This window comes from Piliocolobus tephrosceles, chromosome 16 (genome assembly GCF_002776525.5).
Source record: "Piliocolobus tephrosceles isolate RC106 chromosome 16, ASM277652v3, whole genome shotgun sequence".
Taxonomy (NCBI): domain Eukaryota; kingdom Metazoa; phylum Chordata; class Mammalia; order Primates; family Cercopithecidae; genus Piliocolobus; species Piliocolobus tephrosceles.
Genome location: NC_045449.1, coordinates 49,126,904 through 49,146,190, shown reverse-complemented (window position 1 = coordinate 49,146,190; position 19,287 = coordinate 49,126,904). Strand labels below are relative to the sequence as shown.

General features: G+C 47.1%; 1 protein-coding gene across 3 annotated transcripts in view; it reads right to left on the bottom strand.

The window, feature by feature from the left end:
• The window catches only part of WIPF2 (WAS/WASL interacting protein family member 2), a 65,927-nt gene that overhangs the window by 17,107 nt on the left and 29,533 nt on the right, over positions 1–19,287 (bottom strand). For all 3 annotated transcript variants that reach the window (XR_002729986.2, XR_002729987.2, XM_023204226.2), the window contains exons 2-5: positions 15,006–15,137; positions 5,395–5,527; positions 3,458–3,574; positions 976–1,632 (exon numbers count right to left, since the gene is read on the bottom strand). Coding sequence is in view for 1 of the 3 variants with exons in the window: in XM_023204226.2 (XP_023059994.1) it covers positions 976–1,632; positions 3,458–3,574; positions 5,395–5,527; positions 15,006–15,068 (970 nt within the window). In the remaining 2 variants the exon portion in view is untranslated. The remainder of the gene's footprint in view (positions 1–975; positions 1,633–3,457; positions 3,575–5,394; positions 5,528–15,005; positions 15,138–19,287) is intronic.

Here is a 19,287-nt window from a genome sequence, read left to right as displayed (position 1 = left end):
TACTCACTCCTTAGGTGACTTCATCTAGCATGTGGTTTTCAATACCATTCAAATGTGTCTCTCTAGCCAAGACCTCTCCCCTCAACTTTGGAGTCTGATAGCCAAGTACCAATTCATTATCTCTTCTTGAGTACCTAACAGGCATCTCAAACTTGTCTCAAACCAAACACCTATCTTCCCACAAATTCGCAGTAGTCCTAACCATCTGGCCATTTACTGCAACAGCCCAGTAACTGGTCTCCTTTTGTCACCTTTGTCCTACTACAGTCTGTTATCAACATAGGAGCTAGTGATCTTTTTAAAAGGTGAGTCAAATCATACTACTTCTCTGTTTAAAACCCTCCAGTGGCTTCCCATCTCACAAAGTTAAATTCAAGGTCTTTGCAAAGTCCTGCAGTGTTCTCCCCTGCAACTCCAGCTTTCCAACCTCTAAGTACTACCACTCTTCCCTCCCCCGCTCAGTCTTTCTAGTCTTGCCACAAAAGCCCCCTTGCTATCCCCAAAATGTTTCAAGAATGCTGCTGCCTTACGGCCTCTACATTTGTTGTTCCCACTGCCTGCAACAGCTGTTCTCCTAGAAAACTACTAAGCTTACTCGTCACTTTCTTCAGGTCTTTGTCAAATTTTCACCTTATCAGTAAGGACTGTCTTGACTCTCTCCCTACTGCTCCAATTTAAGTTATCATCATCCGACCTCCGCCCCAGTACATCTTATTCCTCTCCTCTGCTTTGTAATTCTCTAAAGCATACTACATACTATGTATTTATATATTTTACTGGTTTGACTGTCCAAAACAGGAACTTTTTGTCTTTTCCATTTATTGCTATTTCCCTACCAACAGATGTGATGCATAAAAAGGTACTCAATAAACCCACTGAATGAATAAATGAATTACTGTCATCAAGGAGTGCTCTGGGGAAAAGATAAAATCAATTCACAGCACAATAGGGAAAAAGGTGCTTCCAAGCACTTACCTGCTCCCCGACTGGGAGGGTCTCGGGCTGGGGGAGGTGGCCTATTACTCAGTAAAGAGGGGGAGGCTGAGGTGGGTGGAGGAGGTGCTAGGCCTCTGACAGGCCCTGGTGTCTTCCTATGCAAAGAATTGTGTCTCTGTGGCAGCTCAGGGGCTGACTCATTAGTGGGGCTAGAGGGTCCATTGGGGACCCCAGGAGGCTGGCGGTAAGGCGGAGGAGGAGGAGCCAGAGACTGGCCACTTGGTCCCGTTCTGATATTCACAGGGGAAGGAGGTGGTTTGACTGGGGGTGGAGCAGGAGGTCCCTCTCGACCAGGGTGAAGCCTCTGTCCAGGCGTCGGCGGCAAGGGTTTCTCTCTGTTGTAGGCAGGGGCTTTGTTGCTGTGCATAGGCAGAGGTGTGGGGGGTGCGTTGGCACGCCGCCCTGGGGGTGGCGGGGGAGGGGCAGAGGAGCTGTGCTTCATGCCCGTACTGCTGGTGGTATTAGGCCGAGAGAGGTCCGGTAAAGAGGGTCTCTGCATCCGGGGCAGTTCTGGGAGTGAGGCCCGGCTGCTGTCTGTATCATCCTGAGGACGCCCGCTGGCTGCAGATACTGGAGGCCTTGGGGCGGCAGCTCGAGAACTGGGAACTTGCAGGGTCGGCTTACCAGCTAGGTTCTCTACAAATACACAAACATGGGGTCAATAGAGCTAGACAGATACTGGTCAGTATCTCTACTTCACTCAGCTCCTTAGTGCAACCTGCATGGCAGCAGGGAAAGGACTTGCATAGTTCTGGGTTTTTGCTTTTTTTTTTTGTGATGAAGTTTTGCTGTTGTTGCCCAGGCTGGAGGGCAATGGCACGATCTCAGCTCACCGCAACCTCTGCCTCATGGGTTCAAGTGATTCTCCTGCCTCAGACCCCTGAGTAGGTGGGATTACAGGCACGTGCCACCACACCAGGCTAATTTTTATATTTTTAGTAGAGACGGGGTTTCACCATGTTGGCCAGGCTGGTCTCGAAATCCTAATCTCAGGTGATCCACCCACCTCGGCCTCCCAAAGTGCTGGGATTACAGGAGTGAGCCACCATGTCCGGCCTAGTTCTAGGTTTTAATATGGTTTCAGGCTCAGGATACATTGTTATTTATTTTTAAATTTTACTTTATTTTTGACAAGTAATACTTTTATGTATTTATGGGATACAATGCCTTATTAAATGTATACATTGTGGAATGATTAAATCAAACTAACATATCCATCACCTATTTTTCTTTTTATGGTGAAAACACTTAAAATCTACTCTACAACAGGCGCAGTGGCTCATGCCTGTAATCCCAGCACTTTGGGAGGCCAAGGCGGACAGATCACTCGAGGTCAGGAGTTTGAGACCAGCCTGGCCAACATGGCGAAACCCCATCTCTACTAAAACTACAAAAATTAGCCAGGTGTGGTGGCCTGTGCCTGTAGTCCCACCTACTTGGGAGGCTGAGGCAGGAGAATGGCTTGAACCCAGGAGGGGGAAGTTGCAGTGAGCCAAGATGGCGCCACTGCACTCCAGGCTGGGCCAGAGCAAGACTCCATCTCAGGAGGAAAAAAAAGAAAAGAATAAAAAAAATAAAATAAAATAAAACTCTTTTAGCAATTTTCAAATATACATGAAGTATAATCAGGGGTCGCCAACCCCTGGGGCCACACACCTGTACAGGTCAGTGGCCTGTTAGGAACGGGGCACACAGAAGGTGAGAGAGCAAGCATTACCGCCTGAGCTCCGCCTCCTGTCAGAACAGCAGCAGCATTAGATTCTCATAGGAAGGCGAACTCCACTGTGAACCGCCCATGTGAGGGATCTAGGCTGCATGCCCCTTATGAGAATCTAACTAATGCCTGATGATCTAAGGTGGAACAGTTTCATCCCGAAACCATCCCCCACCCACCATCCATGGAAAAACTGTCTTCCATGAAACCAGTTCCTGGTGCCTAAAAGACTGGGGACTGCTGCAATAGATCGCTAAAATTTATCCCTCCTGTCTAACTGAAACTTTGTTCCCTTTGACCAACATCTCCCCTTTCCCCATCCCAACACCTAGTGCCCCCAGCCTCTAGTAACCAACATTTCACTCTCTACTTCTATGAATGAGTTCAACTGTTTCAGATCCCACAGATAAATGAGATCATGCAGTATTTGTTTTTTTGTACCTGGCTTATTTCACTTAGTATAATGTCCCCCAAGTTCATCCGTATTATCAGAAATGACAGAAGTTTCCTTCTTTTCTAAGGCTAAATAGTATTCTAGTGTATATATACCACATTTTCTTTATCTAAGTTGCATCCGTTTTCATTTAATCCCTCAGCTTTTGCTGTATTCTACTGTATAATTCCTCCCCTGCTCCCAAGTCTTTCTGCCCCTGACCTTTACCACACTCCTCAACCTGAGATGGCCCACTTGGGACATCAGAAATTAACACACCAGGGAAATATCCTGGGAAAGTACTCTTCAGATACCTGAACTGTCCTTGGCTCCCACAGGTCGAAGCTTCGGCACTCCTCCTTGGAACAGACCTCCCTTGGGCTGCAGGGCAGCTCCTCCAGAGCCATAGCCACCACTGCTTCCTTTGGGCTCTGGAAAGCATACCAGTAGGGTTTTCATTTCACATGCTCTCAGATGATGACCAAGTCAATCATGAGGGGAACCCCTCCTCTGTCTGGGCTATCGCTTGCAAACAAACCAGTCTTGTTCTTGCCCTTCTATTTAAAAAAGCAGGCCTGGTACAGTGGCTCATGTCATTAATCCCAGCATTTTGGGAGGCCAAGATGGGAGGATCACTTAAGCTCAGGAGTTCGAGAGCAGCCTGGGCAATATAGTAGGACCCTGTCTCTACAAAAAATTTCAAAAATTACCCAGGCATGGTGATGCATGCTTATATACTTGGGAGGCTAAGATGGGAGGATTGATTGAGCCTGGGAGGTCGAGGTGGCAGTGAATCGTGATCATACCACTGTACTCCAGCCTGAGCGACAGACAGAGTAAGACCCTGTTTCAAGAAAAAAGAGAGAACAGAAAAGAAAGGAAAGCTAGGCGTCTCTGCTCCACAGCTTTGTGTAGGGATGAAACTCTTTGTTGTGATGAAAGAGAAAGAACAAGTGAGGCCAGGCACGGTGGCTCACACCTGTAATCCCAGCACTTTGGGAGGCCGAGGTGGGCGGATCACGAGGTCAGGAGATAAGAGACTACGGTGAAACCCCGTCTCTACTAGAAATACAAAAAATTAGCCAGGCGTGGTGGTGGGTGCCTGTAGTCCCAGCTACTTGGGAGGCTGAGGCAGGAGAATGGTGTGAACCCGAGAGGTGGAGCTTGCAGTGAGCCGAGATCGCACCACTGCACTCCAGCCTGGGTGACAGAGTGAGACTCCGTCTCAAAAAAAAAAAAAAAAAAAAAAAACAAACAAGTGGCTGATCTTCCTTTATTTAGGGCAAAGGGATAAGGGGGTTAAATAAATGTTTGGGGGGCCAGGCGCAGTGGCTCACGCCTGTAATCCCAGCACTTTGGGAGGCCGAGCAGGTGGACCACCTGAGGTGGACCACCTGAGGTCAGGAGTTCAAGACCAGCCTGGCCAACACGGTGAGACCCCCGTCTCTACTAAAAATACAAAAAAATTAGACAGGCGTGGTGGCATGCACCTGCAATCCCAGCTACTTGGGAGGCTGAGGCACGAGAATCATCTGAACCCAGGAGGCGGAGGTTGCAGTGAGCTGAGGCCACGCCACTGCACTCCAGCCTGGGCAACAAGAGCGAAACTCAGGCTGAAAAAAAAAAAGAAAAGTTCAACATAGTTATCGGGACTCTCCTCTCCACATCTCAGATGACAGACAGACAGAAGGCTAACGGATCAGGGACCAATACGTGAGCACTCTCCAGAGGCCTACAGGAACAGACACTTGTAGCAATCGTAAAATCAACCTTGGTTTCAGTCAAGAGGTTTCTAGGAATGTGGCAGTATCCTCAAAGGACAGTCAAGGATGTGCCCTGATGGGTATTAGTTACAATAAGAGACGGCAGCCTTCTTTTTTTTTCTTTTCCTTTTTGAGAGAGAGAGTCTTGCTCTGCTGCCCAGGCTGGAGTGCAGTGGCACAGTGACGTGATCACAGCTCACTGCAGCCTCGAACTTCTAGGCTCATGCAATCTGTCCACCTTGACCTCCCAAAGTGCTTGGCTTACAGGCATGAGCCACCACGCCCAGTGAGATGGTAATCTTAAACCTGAGATGCTCTCCAAGAGTCAAGAAGAAACTTCTAAGGTTCAGAAGAATGAGAAGAGAGCCAAAGCACATCCCAGGACAAAACTCTCCCACTCAAGCCCCAATAAAAATAACAACACAGCCAAGTCTCCAAGTCACTCCTGGGATCCTGCTGGTTCACTAGGAAATGAAGCTCAGACTCACTCTCGAGGATGGGAGCACTCCGATCATTAATGTTGGTCACCTTCTTCAGCTTGGTCCCTTTGCAAATGTCCTGTAAGAGGGCGCCTCGACCCCGCTGCTCATCTCTACTCAGCTTGGGCTGCTCTGTGTTTGCCTGGAGGATAAGAGAAATATAAGTTCGGCCGGGCACGGTGGCTCAAGCCTGTAATCCCAGCACTTTGGGAGGCTGAGACGGGTGGATCACGAGGTCAGGAGATCGAGACCATCCTGGTTAACACGGTGAAACCCCATCTCTACTAAAAAAATACCAAAAAAAAACTAGCCGGGCAAGGTGGCGGGCGCCTGTAGTCCCAGCTACTCAGGAGGCTGAGGCAGGAGAATGGCGTGAACCCGGGAGGTGGAGCTTGCAGTGAGCTGAGATCCGGCCACTGCACTCCAGCCTGGGCGACAGAGCGAGACTCTGTCTCAAAAAAAAAAAAAAAAGAGAAATATAAGTTCATCCTAAATAGTTCCCTTTATCGGCCAGGTGCGGTGGCTCACACCTGTAATCCCAACACTTTGGGAGGCCAAGGCAGGTGGATCACTTGAGGTCAGGAGTTCGAGACCATCCTGGCCAACATGGTGAAACCCCGTCTCTACTAAAAATACAAAAAATTAGCCAGGCGTGGTGGCACATGCTGTAATCCCAGCTACTCGCGAGGCTGAGACAGGAGAATCGCTTGAACCCGGGAGTTGGAGGTTGCAGTGAGCCGAGATCACACCACTGCACTCCAGCCTGGGCAACAGGGTGAGAATGCGTCTGCAAGAAAAAAAAAAAAAGTTCCCTTTATCACAAACTTGGGATAAATGACTTAAAGCAAACTGGATTCCTTGAGATATCTGTCTAACCTCATTAGATATATATGCCAAAGAGCAATATCAATGTGCATCATCCTTTTCAGTTTTTTCCCTCCTGTTCTATCTTCTGTGAAGGAGCTCCATTTCCTTCTTATTCAGAAGCTTCCGATGGGAGGCCTGCAGTAATGCTTAGTTATCTTTATGCTAGTCTGCATGTGAGACACTATGTATGTATGTTAACGCGTATCATCACCATCAAGGCAAAATTTAGTGAGTCCCTACTATGACTTAGGCACTGTGGTAAGCACAATATTTGCCTTAGCTCATTTAAATCTCGAAACCTTCCCAAGAGAAAGGTATTATTATCATTGTCGCCATTTGGAAAGGGTGGGCCAGAAGCTGAATGGCTATCTAAGGTCATGCAACTAATAAACGATAAACCAAGAGTCCAAACTCCCAACAGTGACACTAAAAACTCATATCCTATCTCAACTAACATACCCTACTGTCTCCCTATTACTTCAATTTAACCTCTAAATAAAGTTATAAACTCTATTATTCCCATTCCACAGATGAGGAAATAAAGGTAATGTCACATCATTAATAAACAAACGGCCAAGATTTGAATGCTCTGATTGTCTCAAAGCCCCAGGCATTTTCTACTCTCTGATTGTTTTTGTTTTTGCTTTTTTTTTTTTTTTTTGAGACAGGGTCTTATTCTGTCATCCAGGCTGGAGTGCAGTGGCACCATCACTGCTCACTGCAGCCTCAATTTCCCAGGCCCAAGTGATCCTCTCACTTCAGCCTTCCAAGTAGCTGGAACTATAGGTACATGCCACCACATTTGGCTAATTTTTGTAACCTTTCAACAACATGGTTCTTTTCAGGTTCTCCATCTTCCACTTACCTCTTAAACTTCATTTCCCAGAGTTCTATCCTCAGCCTCTATTCAAATGCTCCTGGGCACACCCACCCCGTCCCAGGGCTTGACTGCCACCAATAACTCCCCAAACCTCAAATATTTGTATCTCATCCTCATGCCTCTGACCTGAGCTTCATACACTGCAGTATAAAAAATGATGCATGCGGCTGGGCACAGTGGCTCACGCCTGTAATCCCAGTACTTTGGGAGGCCGAGGCGGGCGGATTGTGAGGTTGAGAGATCGAGACCATCCTGGCCAACATGGTGAAACCCCATCTCTACTAAAAATATAAAAAAATTAGCCGGGTGCGGTGGCACGTGCCTGTAATCCCAGCTACTCAGGAGGCTGAGGCAGGAGAATCACCTGAACCTGGGAGGCAGAGATTGAAGTAAGCCGAGATCATGCCACTGAACTCCAGTCTGGTGACAGAGTGAGACATCGTCTCAAGATTAAAATAAAAAAAAAACATCATGTATGCGGCGGGGCGCCATGGCTCATGCCTGTAATTCCAACACTTTGGGAGGCCGAGGCAGGTGGATCACCTGAGGTTGGGAGTTCAGGACCAGCCTAACCAACATGGAGAAACCCCATCTTTACTAAAAATACAAAAATTAGCCTGGCATGGTGGTACATGCCTGTAACCCCAATTACTTGGAAGCCTGAGTCAGGAGAATTGCTTGAACCCGGGAGGTACAGGTTGCAGTGAGCCGAGATCCCGACATTGCACTCCAGCCTAGGCAACAAGAGCAAAGCTCCATCTCAAAAAATAAAAATAAAAATAAAAAGATGCAAGTTAAAACATAGTAACTACCAATTGGTAAAGGTTAAAACCAGAAGGCCAGGCATGGTGGCTCACGCCTACAATCCCAGCACTTTGGGAGGCCAAGGCGGTGGATCAAGACGTCAGGAGACCGAGACCATCCTGGCCAACATGCTGAAACCCCGTCTCTACTAAAAACACAAAAATTAGCCAGGCGTGGTGGCGTGTGCCTGCAGTCCCAGCTAATCAGGAGGTTGAAGCAGGAGATTTGCTTGAACCTGGGAGGCAGAGGTTGCAGTAGGCTGAGATCGCACCACTGCACTCCAGCCTGGGTGACAGAGCGAGACTCTGCCTCAAAAAAAAAATTTTTTTTTTTACTAAAGAGACTGTAAAAACTTATTGAAGGCAGGGTTCATGAAGGCAGGAACCACCGCTCACTGCTGCAGAGTGCCTGGCACAGAGAGGAAGCTCAAAAAATACGCAGGATGGGCCAGGCATGGTGGCTCACACCTGTAATCCCAGCACTTTTGGAGGCCGAGGTGGGTGGATTATGAGGTCAGGAGTTCGAGACCAGCCTGGCCAACATGGTGAAACCCCGTTTCTACTAAAAATACAAAAATTAGTCTGGCATGGTGGTGCATGCCTGTAATCTCAGTTACTTGGGAGGCTGAGGCAAAAGAATCGTTTGAACCCGGGAGGCAGAGGTTGCAGTGAGCCGAGATCACACCACTGTACTCTAGCCTGGCTGACAGGGCAAGACTCTGTTTCAAAAAATAAATAAATACATAAAATTTAAAAATGAAAAATAAATAAATGCACGGGATGAATAACTACTCTATGGTAGTCATAAGGATTCAGGGAAAAGGGAACTTTTATACTACCTAGGGTAAGATAAATTGGTATAATCTTTCTAGAAAGCAATTTAACAATATGTATCAAAAGCCTTAAAAATGTCCAGGCCAGGTGCTGTGGCTCATGCCTGTAATCCCAGCACTTTAGGAGGCCGAGGCAGGCAGATCACCTGAGGTCAGGAGTTTGAGACCAGGCTGGCCAACATAATGTAACCCTGTCTCTACTAAAAATATAAAATTAGCCAAGCATAGTGGCACACGCCTGTAGTTCCAGCTACTTGGGAGGCTAAGGCAGGAGACTCGCTTGAACCCGGGAGGCAGAGGTTGCACTGAGCTGAGATCGTGCCATCGCACTCTAGGCGACAAGAGCAAAACTCCGTCTCAAAAAAAAAAAGGCTTGAAGGCCGGGCGCGGTGGCTCAAGCCTGTAATCCCAGCACTTTGGGAGGCCGAGACGGGCGGATCACAGGGTCAGGAGATCGAGACCATCCTGGCTAACACGGTGAAACCCCGTCTCTACTAAAAAATACAAAAAACTAGCCGGGTGAGGTGGCGGGCGCCTGTGGTCCCAGCTACTCGGGAGGCTGAGGCAGGAGAATGGCGTAAACCCGGGAGGCGGAGCTTGCAGTGAGCTGAGATCCGGCCACTGCACTCCAGCCTGGGCGACAGAGCGAGACTCTGTCTCAAAAAAAAAAGAAAATGTGTGGCACAAGAATTCTACTTCTAGGAATTCATTTTAAGAAAACAACTGGACAGGCCAGGCATGGTGGCTCAAGCCTGTAATCCCAGCACTTCGGGAGGCCGAGACGGGTGGACTGCGAGGTCAGGAGATTGGGACCATCCTGGCTAACACGGTGAAACCCCATCTCTACTAAAAAATACAAAAAAAACTAGCCAGGCGAGGTGGCGGGCGCCTGTAGTCCCAGCTACTCGGGAGGCTGAGGCAGGAAAATGGTGTGAACCCGGAAGGCAGAGCTTGCAGTGAACTGAGATCCGGCCATTGCACTCCAGCCTGGGCAATAGAGCGAGACTCCGTCTCAAAAAAAAAAAAGAAAACAACTGGACAAGTGCACAAAGATGCTAATAATAGCAATAAACTATTTCTAATAGCATAAAACTGAAAATAATCTAAAAGCTAAATCAAAAGGAACAACGATAATATAAGCATACAATGGAATGCCAATTAAGCTCTCAAATATTTAAAAGTAAGTATCTTTTTATAGCAATAATGTTTGACACAATCTTTTTTTTTTTTGGAGACAGACTCTCCCTCTCTTGCTCAGGCCAGAGTGCAGTGGTGTGATCTCGGCTCACTGCAAGCTCTGCCTCCCAGATTCAAGAGATTCTAGTGCCTCAGCTTCCCAAGTAGCTGCAACAACAGGCGTATGACACCACACACGGCTACTTTTTTTTGTATTTTTAGAAGAGATGGGGTTTCGTCATGTTGGCCAGGCTGGTCTCAAACTCCTGACCTCAGGTGATCCACCTGCCTTGGCCTCCCAAAGTGTGGCCACTGCACCTGGCCTCCTCAAGTAAAACATTTTGAAAAACAATACATATGACCTGGTGCGGTGGCTCACACTTGTAATCCTAATACTCTGGGAAACTGAGGTAGGTGGATCATCTGAGGTCATGAGTTCGAGACCAGCCTGGCCAACTTGGTAAAACACCGTCTGTACTAAAAATACAAAAGTTAGCTGGACATAGTGGTGAACACCTGAAGTCCCAGCCACTTGTGTGGCTGAAACATGAGAATCACTTGAACCTGGGAGGCGGAGGCTGCAGTGGGCTGAGATCACGCCACTGTACTCCAGCCTGGGTGACAGTAAGATTCTGTCTCATCAAAAAAAAAAAAAAAAAGATTTCACTTTCTGAATATCTTTTTTTTTTTTTTTTTGAGACACAGTCTCGCTCTGACTGGCTAACTTTTGTATTTTTAGTAGACACAGGGTTTCACTATGTTGGCCAGGCTGGTCTCAAACTCCTGACCTTGTGATCCATCCGCCTCAGTCTCCCAAAGTGCTGGGATTATAGGCGTGAGCCACCACATCTGGCCTCTAAATACCTTTTTTTTTTTTTTTAGATGGAGTCTCGCTCTGTTGCCCAGGCTGGAGTGTAGTGGTGCAATCTCGGCTCACTGCAAGCTCCGCCTCCTGGGTTCATGCCATTCTCCTGACTCAGCCTCCGAGTGGCTGGGACTACAGGTGCCCACCACCATGCCCAGCTAATTTTTTCTATTTTTAGTAGAGACGGGGTTTCACCGTCTTAGCCAGGATAGTCTCGATCTCCTGACCTCGTGATCTGCTTGCCTCGGCCTCCCAAAGTGCTAGGATTATAGGCATGAGCCACCGTGTCCAGCCCCCCTCTAAATATCTTGACTCCACTATCCATGCTGATAGCTTTAGTTTAGACCTAAATTTTCTTTTTCTTTTTCTTTTTTTTTTTTTTTTTTGATATGGAGTCTTGCTCTGTCGCCCAGGCAGGAGTGTAATGTAATAGTGCGATCTCCACTCACTGCAACCTCCACCTCCTGGGTTCAAGTGATTCTCCCAACTCAGCCTCCCTGGTAGCTGGGATTATAGGCACCCACCATCACGCCTGGCTAACTTTTTTGTATTTTTATAGAGGTGGGCTGTCATTATGTTGGCCAGGCTGGTCCTGAACTCCCGACCCCAGGTGATTCGCCCGCCTCAGCCCGCCATAGTGCTGGGATTACAGACATGCGCCACTGTGCCCAGCCTTAGACCTAATTTTTTTTTTTTTTTTGAGACGGAGTCTCGCTCTGTGGCCCAGGCTGAAGTGCAGTGGCCGGATCTCAGCTCACTGCAAGCTCCGCCTCCCAGGTTTACACCATTCTCCTGCCTCAGCCTCCTGAGTAGCTGGGACTACAGGCGCCCGCCACCTCGCCTGGCTAGTTTTTTGTATTTTTTAGTAGAGACGAGGTTTCACCGTGTTAGCCAGGATGGTCTCGATCTCCTTACCTCGTGATCCGCCCGTCTCGGCCTCCCAAAGTGCTGGGATTACAGGCTTGAGCCACCGCGCCCGGCCAAGACCTAAATTTTAAATGGCAACAGGCCTCTGTCTCCAGGCTCAACCCCAACCCCAGTCCCCCAAACTGTATTGGAAAGGTGCAAAAACAGGTTACTCTTGCTGCTGAAAATATTTCAACAACTCCTCATGATGGTCAGAAGAAAAATCTAAACCCTCAGCTTACATCTCTAGCTGCATCTGCTACCACATCCCCTCAAGCAATAATCTAAACCTCTATATGCTTTCTTACAAATCAGCACGAGGCCGGCACAGTGGCCCACACCTGTAATCCCAGCACTTTGGGAGGCCCAGGCAAGAGGATCACTTGAAGCCAGGAGTTCAAGACCAGTCTAGGCAACAAAGTAAGCCTCTGCCTTTACAAAAAAAAAAAAAATTTTTTTTTTTTTTTGAGACAGAGTTTCAAGTGCTGGGATTACAAGCATGAGCCACTGCACCCAGCCTAAAAAAAAAATTTTTTTTTAATTAGCTATGTGCAGTGTCATGCACATATAGTCCCCTCTACTTAGGAGGCTGAGGCAAGCAGATCACTGAGCCCAGGAATTAGAGGCTGCAGTGAGTTATGATCACAACCACTGCACTCCAGCCTAGGCAACAGAGTGAGACCCTGTCTCATTCATTAATTAATTAATACCAAATCAGTATCTTTCCACATGCTGCTTCCTCAGCTTCAAGTGCCCTCCCTCCCTCCTTTCTTTCTGGCTAAGCTCTACTCATGGTTTAAGACTCATCTCAAGTATCACCACCTACCTAAAAGCCTTCATTGACTGCCTCCTCTTTCTACCCCGACTATAACCATACAAGCTCTGCTTTATTTTTTTGAGACAGAGTCTCACTCTGTTGCCCAAGCTGGAGTGCAGTGGCGTGATCTCAGCTCAGTGCAACCTCTGACTCCCTAGTTCAAGCGATTCTCCTGCCTCAGCCTCTCGAGTAGCTGGGATTACAGGCAAATGCCACCACGCACAGCTAATTTTTGTATTTTTAGTAGAGATGGGGTTTCACCACGTTGGCCAGGATGGTCTCGATCTCCTGACCTTGTGATCTGCTCATCTCAGCCTCCCAAAGTGCTGGGTGCAATCTCTGCCTCTGGGGTTCAAGTGATTTACCTGCCTCAGCCTCCCAAGCAGGGATTACTGGTGCCCAACCACCACACCCAGCTAATTTTTGTATTTTCAGTAGAGATGGGGTTTCGCCATGTTGGCCAGGCTGGTCTCAAACGTCTGACGTCAACTGATCCACCTGCCTCGGCCTCCCAGAGTGCTGGGATTACAGGTGTGAGCTACCACGCCCGGCCAAGCTCTGCTTTTATCTACTTCATTTATTGGGCTTCCACACAAAACTTCATCTAAAAGGCGGTTCATACATATTCTTAAAACAAAATGTCTAAAAACTAAAGGTTATGAAAACAAACAGAAGTGGGTAAACCTGAACTCTAGTTCTAGTTCTGAAAAAAATTAGGCAAGTCACTTTTCCTCCTCAGGGTACAATTTCTCAACTGTAAAACACTTAACATATGCACATAAACACACATACACACCTATGCGTGCACGCATACACACACCCATGGCCTAGTCTTCTCTGAAGTTACTTTTACTTCCAATTTTTTTTTTTTTTGAGACGGAGTCTCGCTCTGTCACCCAGGCTGGAGAGCAGTGGCGTAATATCCGCTCACTGCAAGCTCCGCCTCCCAGGTTCACGCCATTCTCCTGCCTGAGCCTTCCAAGTAGCTGGGACTACAGGAGCCTGCCACCACACCTGGCTAATTTTTTGTATTTTTTAGTAGAGACGGGGTTTCACCGTGTTAGCCAGGACGGTCTCAATCTCCTGACCTCATGATCCGCCTGCCTCAGCCTCCCAAAGTGCTGGGATTACAGGCATGAACCACTGCGCCCAGCTCCCCGCGCCCCCCCCCCCCCCCTTTTTTTTTGAGACGAAGTCTCGCTCTGTCACTCAGGCCAGACTGCGGCGTGATCTCAGCTCACTGCAACCTCCACCTCCTGGGTTCAAGCAATTCTCCTGCTTCAGCCTCCTGAGTGGCTGGGATTACATGCGCCTGCCACCACACCTGGCTAATTTTTGTATTTTTAGCAGAAACAGGACTTCACCATGTTGGCCAGGCTGGTTGCAAACTCCTGACCTCAAGCAATTCGCCTACCTCAGCCTCCCAAAGTGTTGTGATTACAGGTGTGAGCCACCGCGCCTGGCCTCAGGTTCCCTCTTTCTCATGTGAAACCAGGTATCACAATCCAGGTATGGTTAAAGTAGCTTCCTGCTTCGTTCAAAAATCACATTGCTTTTTTTCCTATTATTGAATCTTTCAGTCTTCAAACCAACACATTTCAAAAACTCCTTTCCTTCTTGATAAGGTGTTGGACTTGATGGACTTGGCTTTAAAATGAACTGATTTTGAATATAAGAGATGATGAAGTGGTATCAAGAGACAACCACTAAGAATCCTCAGGCCGAGTGCGGTGGCTCATGCCTGTAAACCCAGCACTTTGGGAGGCCGAGGCGGGAAGATCACAAGATCATGAGTTCAAGACCAGCCTGGCCAACATGGTGAAACCCCATCTCTACTAAAAATACAAAAATTAGCCAGGCGTGGTGGCGCATGCCTGTAATCCCAGCTACTTAGGAGGTGAGGCAGGAGAATCTCTTGAACCCAGGAGGTGGAGGCTGCAGTGTGCCGAGACCGTGCCACTGCACTCCAGCCTAGGCGACAAAGCGAGACTGCCTCAAAAAGAAAAAAAAAGATTCCTCACCACTTTTCTCAAAAATGCCAAAGAAACAACAAACTAACTTTTATACAGCAAATAGTTTTAGGGGAAAATACTAGCTCCTACTCCAATGCCACCTGTCCAAATCTCCATTTAGAGTGAACCAGGACAAGGAAACCAGACATGCCATTATGGTCCTAAGAGGACCTCTCAGGAATCAGAACCAGCTGAAGAAGATGGACTTGTTTATTCTCCACCTTCCTGTACCACATGTCATTGATTATACACTATGTCTTGTACAAGGAAGCCCTATGTATCCTTTAATGCTAGGAATAACAATCTGGAATGTTAAAAACAGAATTAAAGAATAGGAATGCTACAGGTAGGAAAATCTAGAAATTTTAACCAAAAGGGGTTTAAAAAAAATAATAATATGTGAGGACCATCAACCTATTTACTCAAAGGTTTTGAGATAGCCTGATGGAAGGACTACCTACCTGATGAAACGTGGGAGGTGGAGGAGGGCCAGGTGGGGGTGGCGGGGGAGGAGGAATTGGCATTCTTGCCCTGCTCCCAGTTGGCACTGTTCTCTCTCCGTCTTTATTTGTAGCTTTAGGTCATTCATATACCTGCAAATGAAACAGAAATTCATAAAAACAGCTTTACCATTAGATACAAGTGCCCAGGAGAACAAGAGAACTAGGCATGGTAACTGAAAGAGACTGAACACCTCATCTTCTAGTTCCACTGTGATACAGTCCAGAGCTTGGTAAATCTGTTTAAATCAATTGTTTTAATTTGCAATTTCCTAATGACTTATGATGCTGAACATCTTTTCATATGCTTTTCATATGCTTACTTGTCATCTGTTTTTCTTCTCTGGTAAGGTGTCTACTTAGGACTTCTGTCCTTTTTTTATTTAAAGAGACTGGGTTTCTCTCCATTGCCCAGGCTGAAGCACAGTGGCACAATCATGGCTCACCACAGCCTAGAACTCCTGAGCTCCAGCGATCCTCCCACCTCAGCCTCTCGAGTAGCTGGGACTACAGGCACACACGTGCCATTACGCCCAGCTAATTAAAAAATAAATTTTGGGGCTGGGCATGGTGGCTTACGCCTGTAATCCCAGCACTTTGGAAGGCTGAAGTGGGTGGATCACGAAGTCAGGAGATTGAGACCATCCTGGCTAACAGTGAAACCCTATCTCTATTAAAAATACAAAAAATTAGCTGAGCGTGGTGGTGGGTGCCTGTAGTCCCAGCTACTCGGGAGGCCGAGGCAGGAGAATGGCGTAAACCCAGGAGACGGAGCTTGCAGTGAGCTGAGATCTGGCCACTGCACTCCAGCCTGGGCAACACAGCGAGACTCCGTCTCAAAAAATAAATAAATAAATAAATAAATTTAGGGCCGGGTGCAGTGGCTCAAGCCTGTTATCCCAGCACTTTGGGAGGCCGAGACAGGCGGATCACGAGGTCAGGACATCAAGACCACCCTGGCTAACACGGTGAAACCCCGTCTCTACTAAAAAATACAAAAAAAATTAGCTGGGTGAGGTGGCGGGCGCCTGTAGTCCCAGCTACTCGGGAGGCTGAGGCAGGAGAATCACCTGAACCTGGGAGGCAGAGGTTGTTGGGGTGAGCTGAGATCGCGCCACTACACTCCAGCCTGGGCAACAACAGCGAAACTCTGTCTCAAAAAAAAAAAAAAAAAATTAGAGATGGGTGCTCACTATATTGCCCAGGCTTGTCTCCAACTCCTGGCCTCAAGCAATCATCTCACTTCAGCCTCCCAGCTGGGATTACAGGTGTGAGCAATCATGCCTGGCTGGCCCATATTTTTAATTGGGTTGTTTTTGCTTTTTTATTGTTGAGTTTTAAGAGCTTTTTGTATATTCTGGATAACAGTCCTTTAACAGATATATCTTCTGCAAGTATTTTCTCCCAGTCTGTGGTTTATCTTCTCATTTTCTTTATTTTTATAACCTCTCAAAAATGTAAAAATCAGGCCGGGCACGGTGCCTCACACCTGTAATCCCAGCACTTTGGGAGGCCAAGGCAGGCGGGTGAATCACCCAGGGTCAGGAGTTCGAGACCAGCCTGACCAACATGCTGAAACCCTGTGTCTACTAAAAACACAAAAATTAGCCAGGCATGACGATGTGTGCTGGTAGTCCCAGCTACTCGGGAGGCTGAAACAGAATTGCTTGAACCCAGGAGGCGGAGGTGCAATGAGCCAACATCGTGCTATTGCCCTCCAGCCTGAGCAACAGAGTGAAACACCGTCTCCAAAAAAAAAAAAAAAAAGGAAAAATCATTCTTAGTTTATGGGCCATAAGAAAACAGGCTGTAGACCAGATCTAACTTATGGGCCACAGTTTACCAACATCTGGTATAGTCATATCCCTGGAATCTGACAGCCATTTATCAGGTCACCAAACGCTTAACACTCAAAAACTATATAGTTGTCCCTCTATTATAGTCTGTGAGTAATCCTCATTTTACAGATCAGACTAAAACCAGAACTCAAGAACAATACCCTCACAAAGCCATTTTCAGGAAATCCCATTTTTTGACCCCCTCCCCCCAAAAAATGGAAGCCAAAAGAAGATGGCCACCAAGGAAGGTTCAAGAGGGTAATCAACCTCACCAATCAATCCATGGAAGAACTGCTTCTAAGCAAGGTGACTAATAAGATTAGGAGGCCAGGCGTGGTGGCTCATGCCTATAATCCCAACACTTCGGGAGGCCGAGACAGGAAGACGGCTTGAGCCCAGGAGTTCAAGACCAGTCTGGGCAACAAGGTGAAATCCCGTCTCTACTAAAAATACAAAAATTAGCCTGGCGTGGTTGTGCACGCCTGTAATCCCAGTTACTTGGAAGGCTCAGGCAGGAGAATTGCTTAAACCCGGGAGGCGGAGGTTGCAGTGAGCCGAGAACGCACCACTGCACTCCAGCCTGGATAACAGAGTGAGACTTTTGTCTCAAAAAAAAAAAAAAAAAAAAAAAAAAAATCAAACCAGCACAGCAGCTCACTGGGAAGGCCTGGTTCTGAACTCCTTACATGGGTGACCAAAACCTCTCTGTCAATAATGGAGTAATTTAATACTTCTCTCAATGCTCTGGGAATGATGAAAGGAAAGGGAAATTTTTCCAAAAGTTCTATAAAACCAAAAACTACTGCAGGAGAGTAGAATTTGATCAGAAATGAGACTGTAAAAGTCTTTAAAGTCCCAACTCCTGCCAGTGAGATGCCACTATAGGCTGGCTGCCCAATAGAGCTATTTGCTCTAACCACAAAGAACCGGACAGCACTCGGGCTAGGTGGTTCCCTTGGGGAACGCTGTCTGCACTCACTTCAAGAAATAAGCCAGTAAATTCCCTCCAAGGGAAATACCTTCTCATTTCTGCTTTCAAAACTAAGAACAGTCTTGACTTGCGAGTCATTTAACATATGAGGCTTTAAAAATTGATCAAAACACTAAATAATAAGCAGAACATCTATCACCAGGTGAGGGAAAGGAATTTAGAATAAAGAAAACACAAGAAGTAGAAAAACAAACAAACAAACAAAAACCTTTCTTTTCTTTGAATCTCCTGGGTTTACTGTGACCATTCCACTCCAAACTGCCCACAGCATTAACAAAGAAAGCTACTAGGAAAGAAGCGGGAAAATAGGCTGGGCGCGGTGGCTCACACCTGTAATCCCAGCACTTTGGGAGCCCAAGGCGGGCAGATCATGAGGTCAGGAGATCGAGACCATCCTGGCTAACACAGTGAAACCCCATGTCTACTAAAAATACAAAAAATTAGCCAGGCATGGTGGCAGATGCCTGTAGTCCCAGCTACTGGGGAGGCTGAGGCAGGAAAATGGCATGAACCTGGGAGGCGGAGCCTGCAGGGAGCCGAGACTGGGCCACTGTACTACAGCCTGGGCAACAGAGCAAGACTCCGTCTCAAAACAAAAAACAAACAAACAAAAAACAGGGAAAATAACAGTTGATTCAGAAACAAACATTTTCAACTAATTCCAGTCACCAGAGGTCCTGCCTTTTTGAGGGGGTTTCTATTTTCTTTTCTTTTTTTTTTTTTTTTTTTTTGTTGCCCAGGCTGGAGTACTACAGTGGCATCATCTCAGCTCACTGCGACCTCTTCCTCCCAGGTTCAAGCGATTTTCCTGCCTCAGCCTCCCAAATAGCTGGCACTACAGGCGCATGCCACCACACCTGGCTAATTTTTGTATTTTTAGTAGAGACAGGGTTTCACCAAGTTAGCCAGGCTGGTCTCAAACTCTTGACCTCAAGTGATCCTCTCGCCTCGGCCTCCAAAAGTGCTCGGATTACAGGCGTCAGCCACTGTGTCCGGCCTGGGTTTCTAGTTCTATCAGCCATTGGCCATTGTGATCATTGAAAGGATCCCCTAGAATGACCCAAAAAAGATTCAGACACGTCCTTTACTCTTTCCATGTCCATAGGTGATCCAATCTACATGCTACAAGGTGAATAATGACCTAAAGGAAACAGCCTTATGCCTGTCAGTGTGCTCCACTTATTTAAGCAAAGCAGGAATTCTCTAGCATGGCAATTTTTTTTTAAGCAATATATTATACAGTTAAAGATGCCTTCCTAAAATAGACTCAATTCAAACTCTAACTGAAAAATAGATTCATCAGTGGCGCTTGCCTATAATTCCAGCTATTCAGGGGGCCGAGGAAGGAGGATCACTTCACCCTCTGAGTTTGAGTCCAGCCTGGGCAACATAGGAGGACCCCTTAAAAAAATTA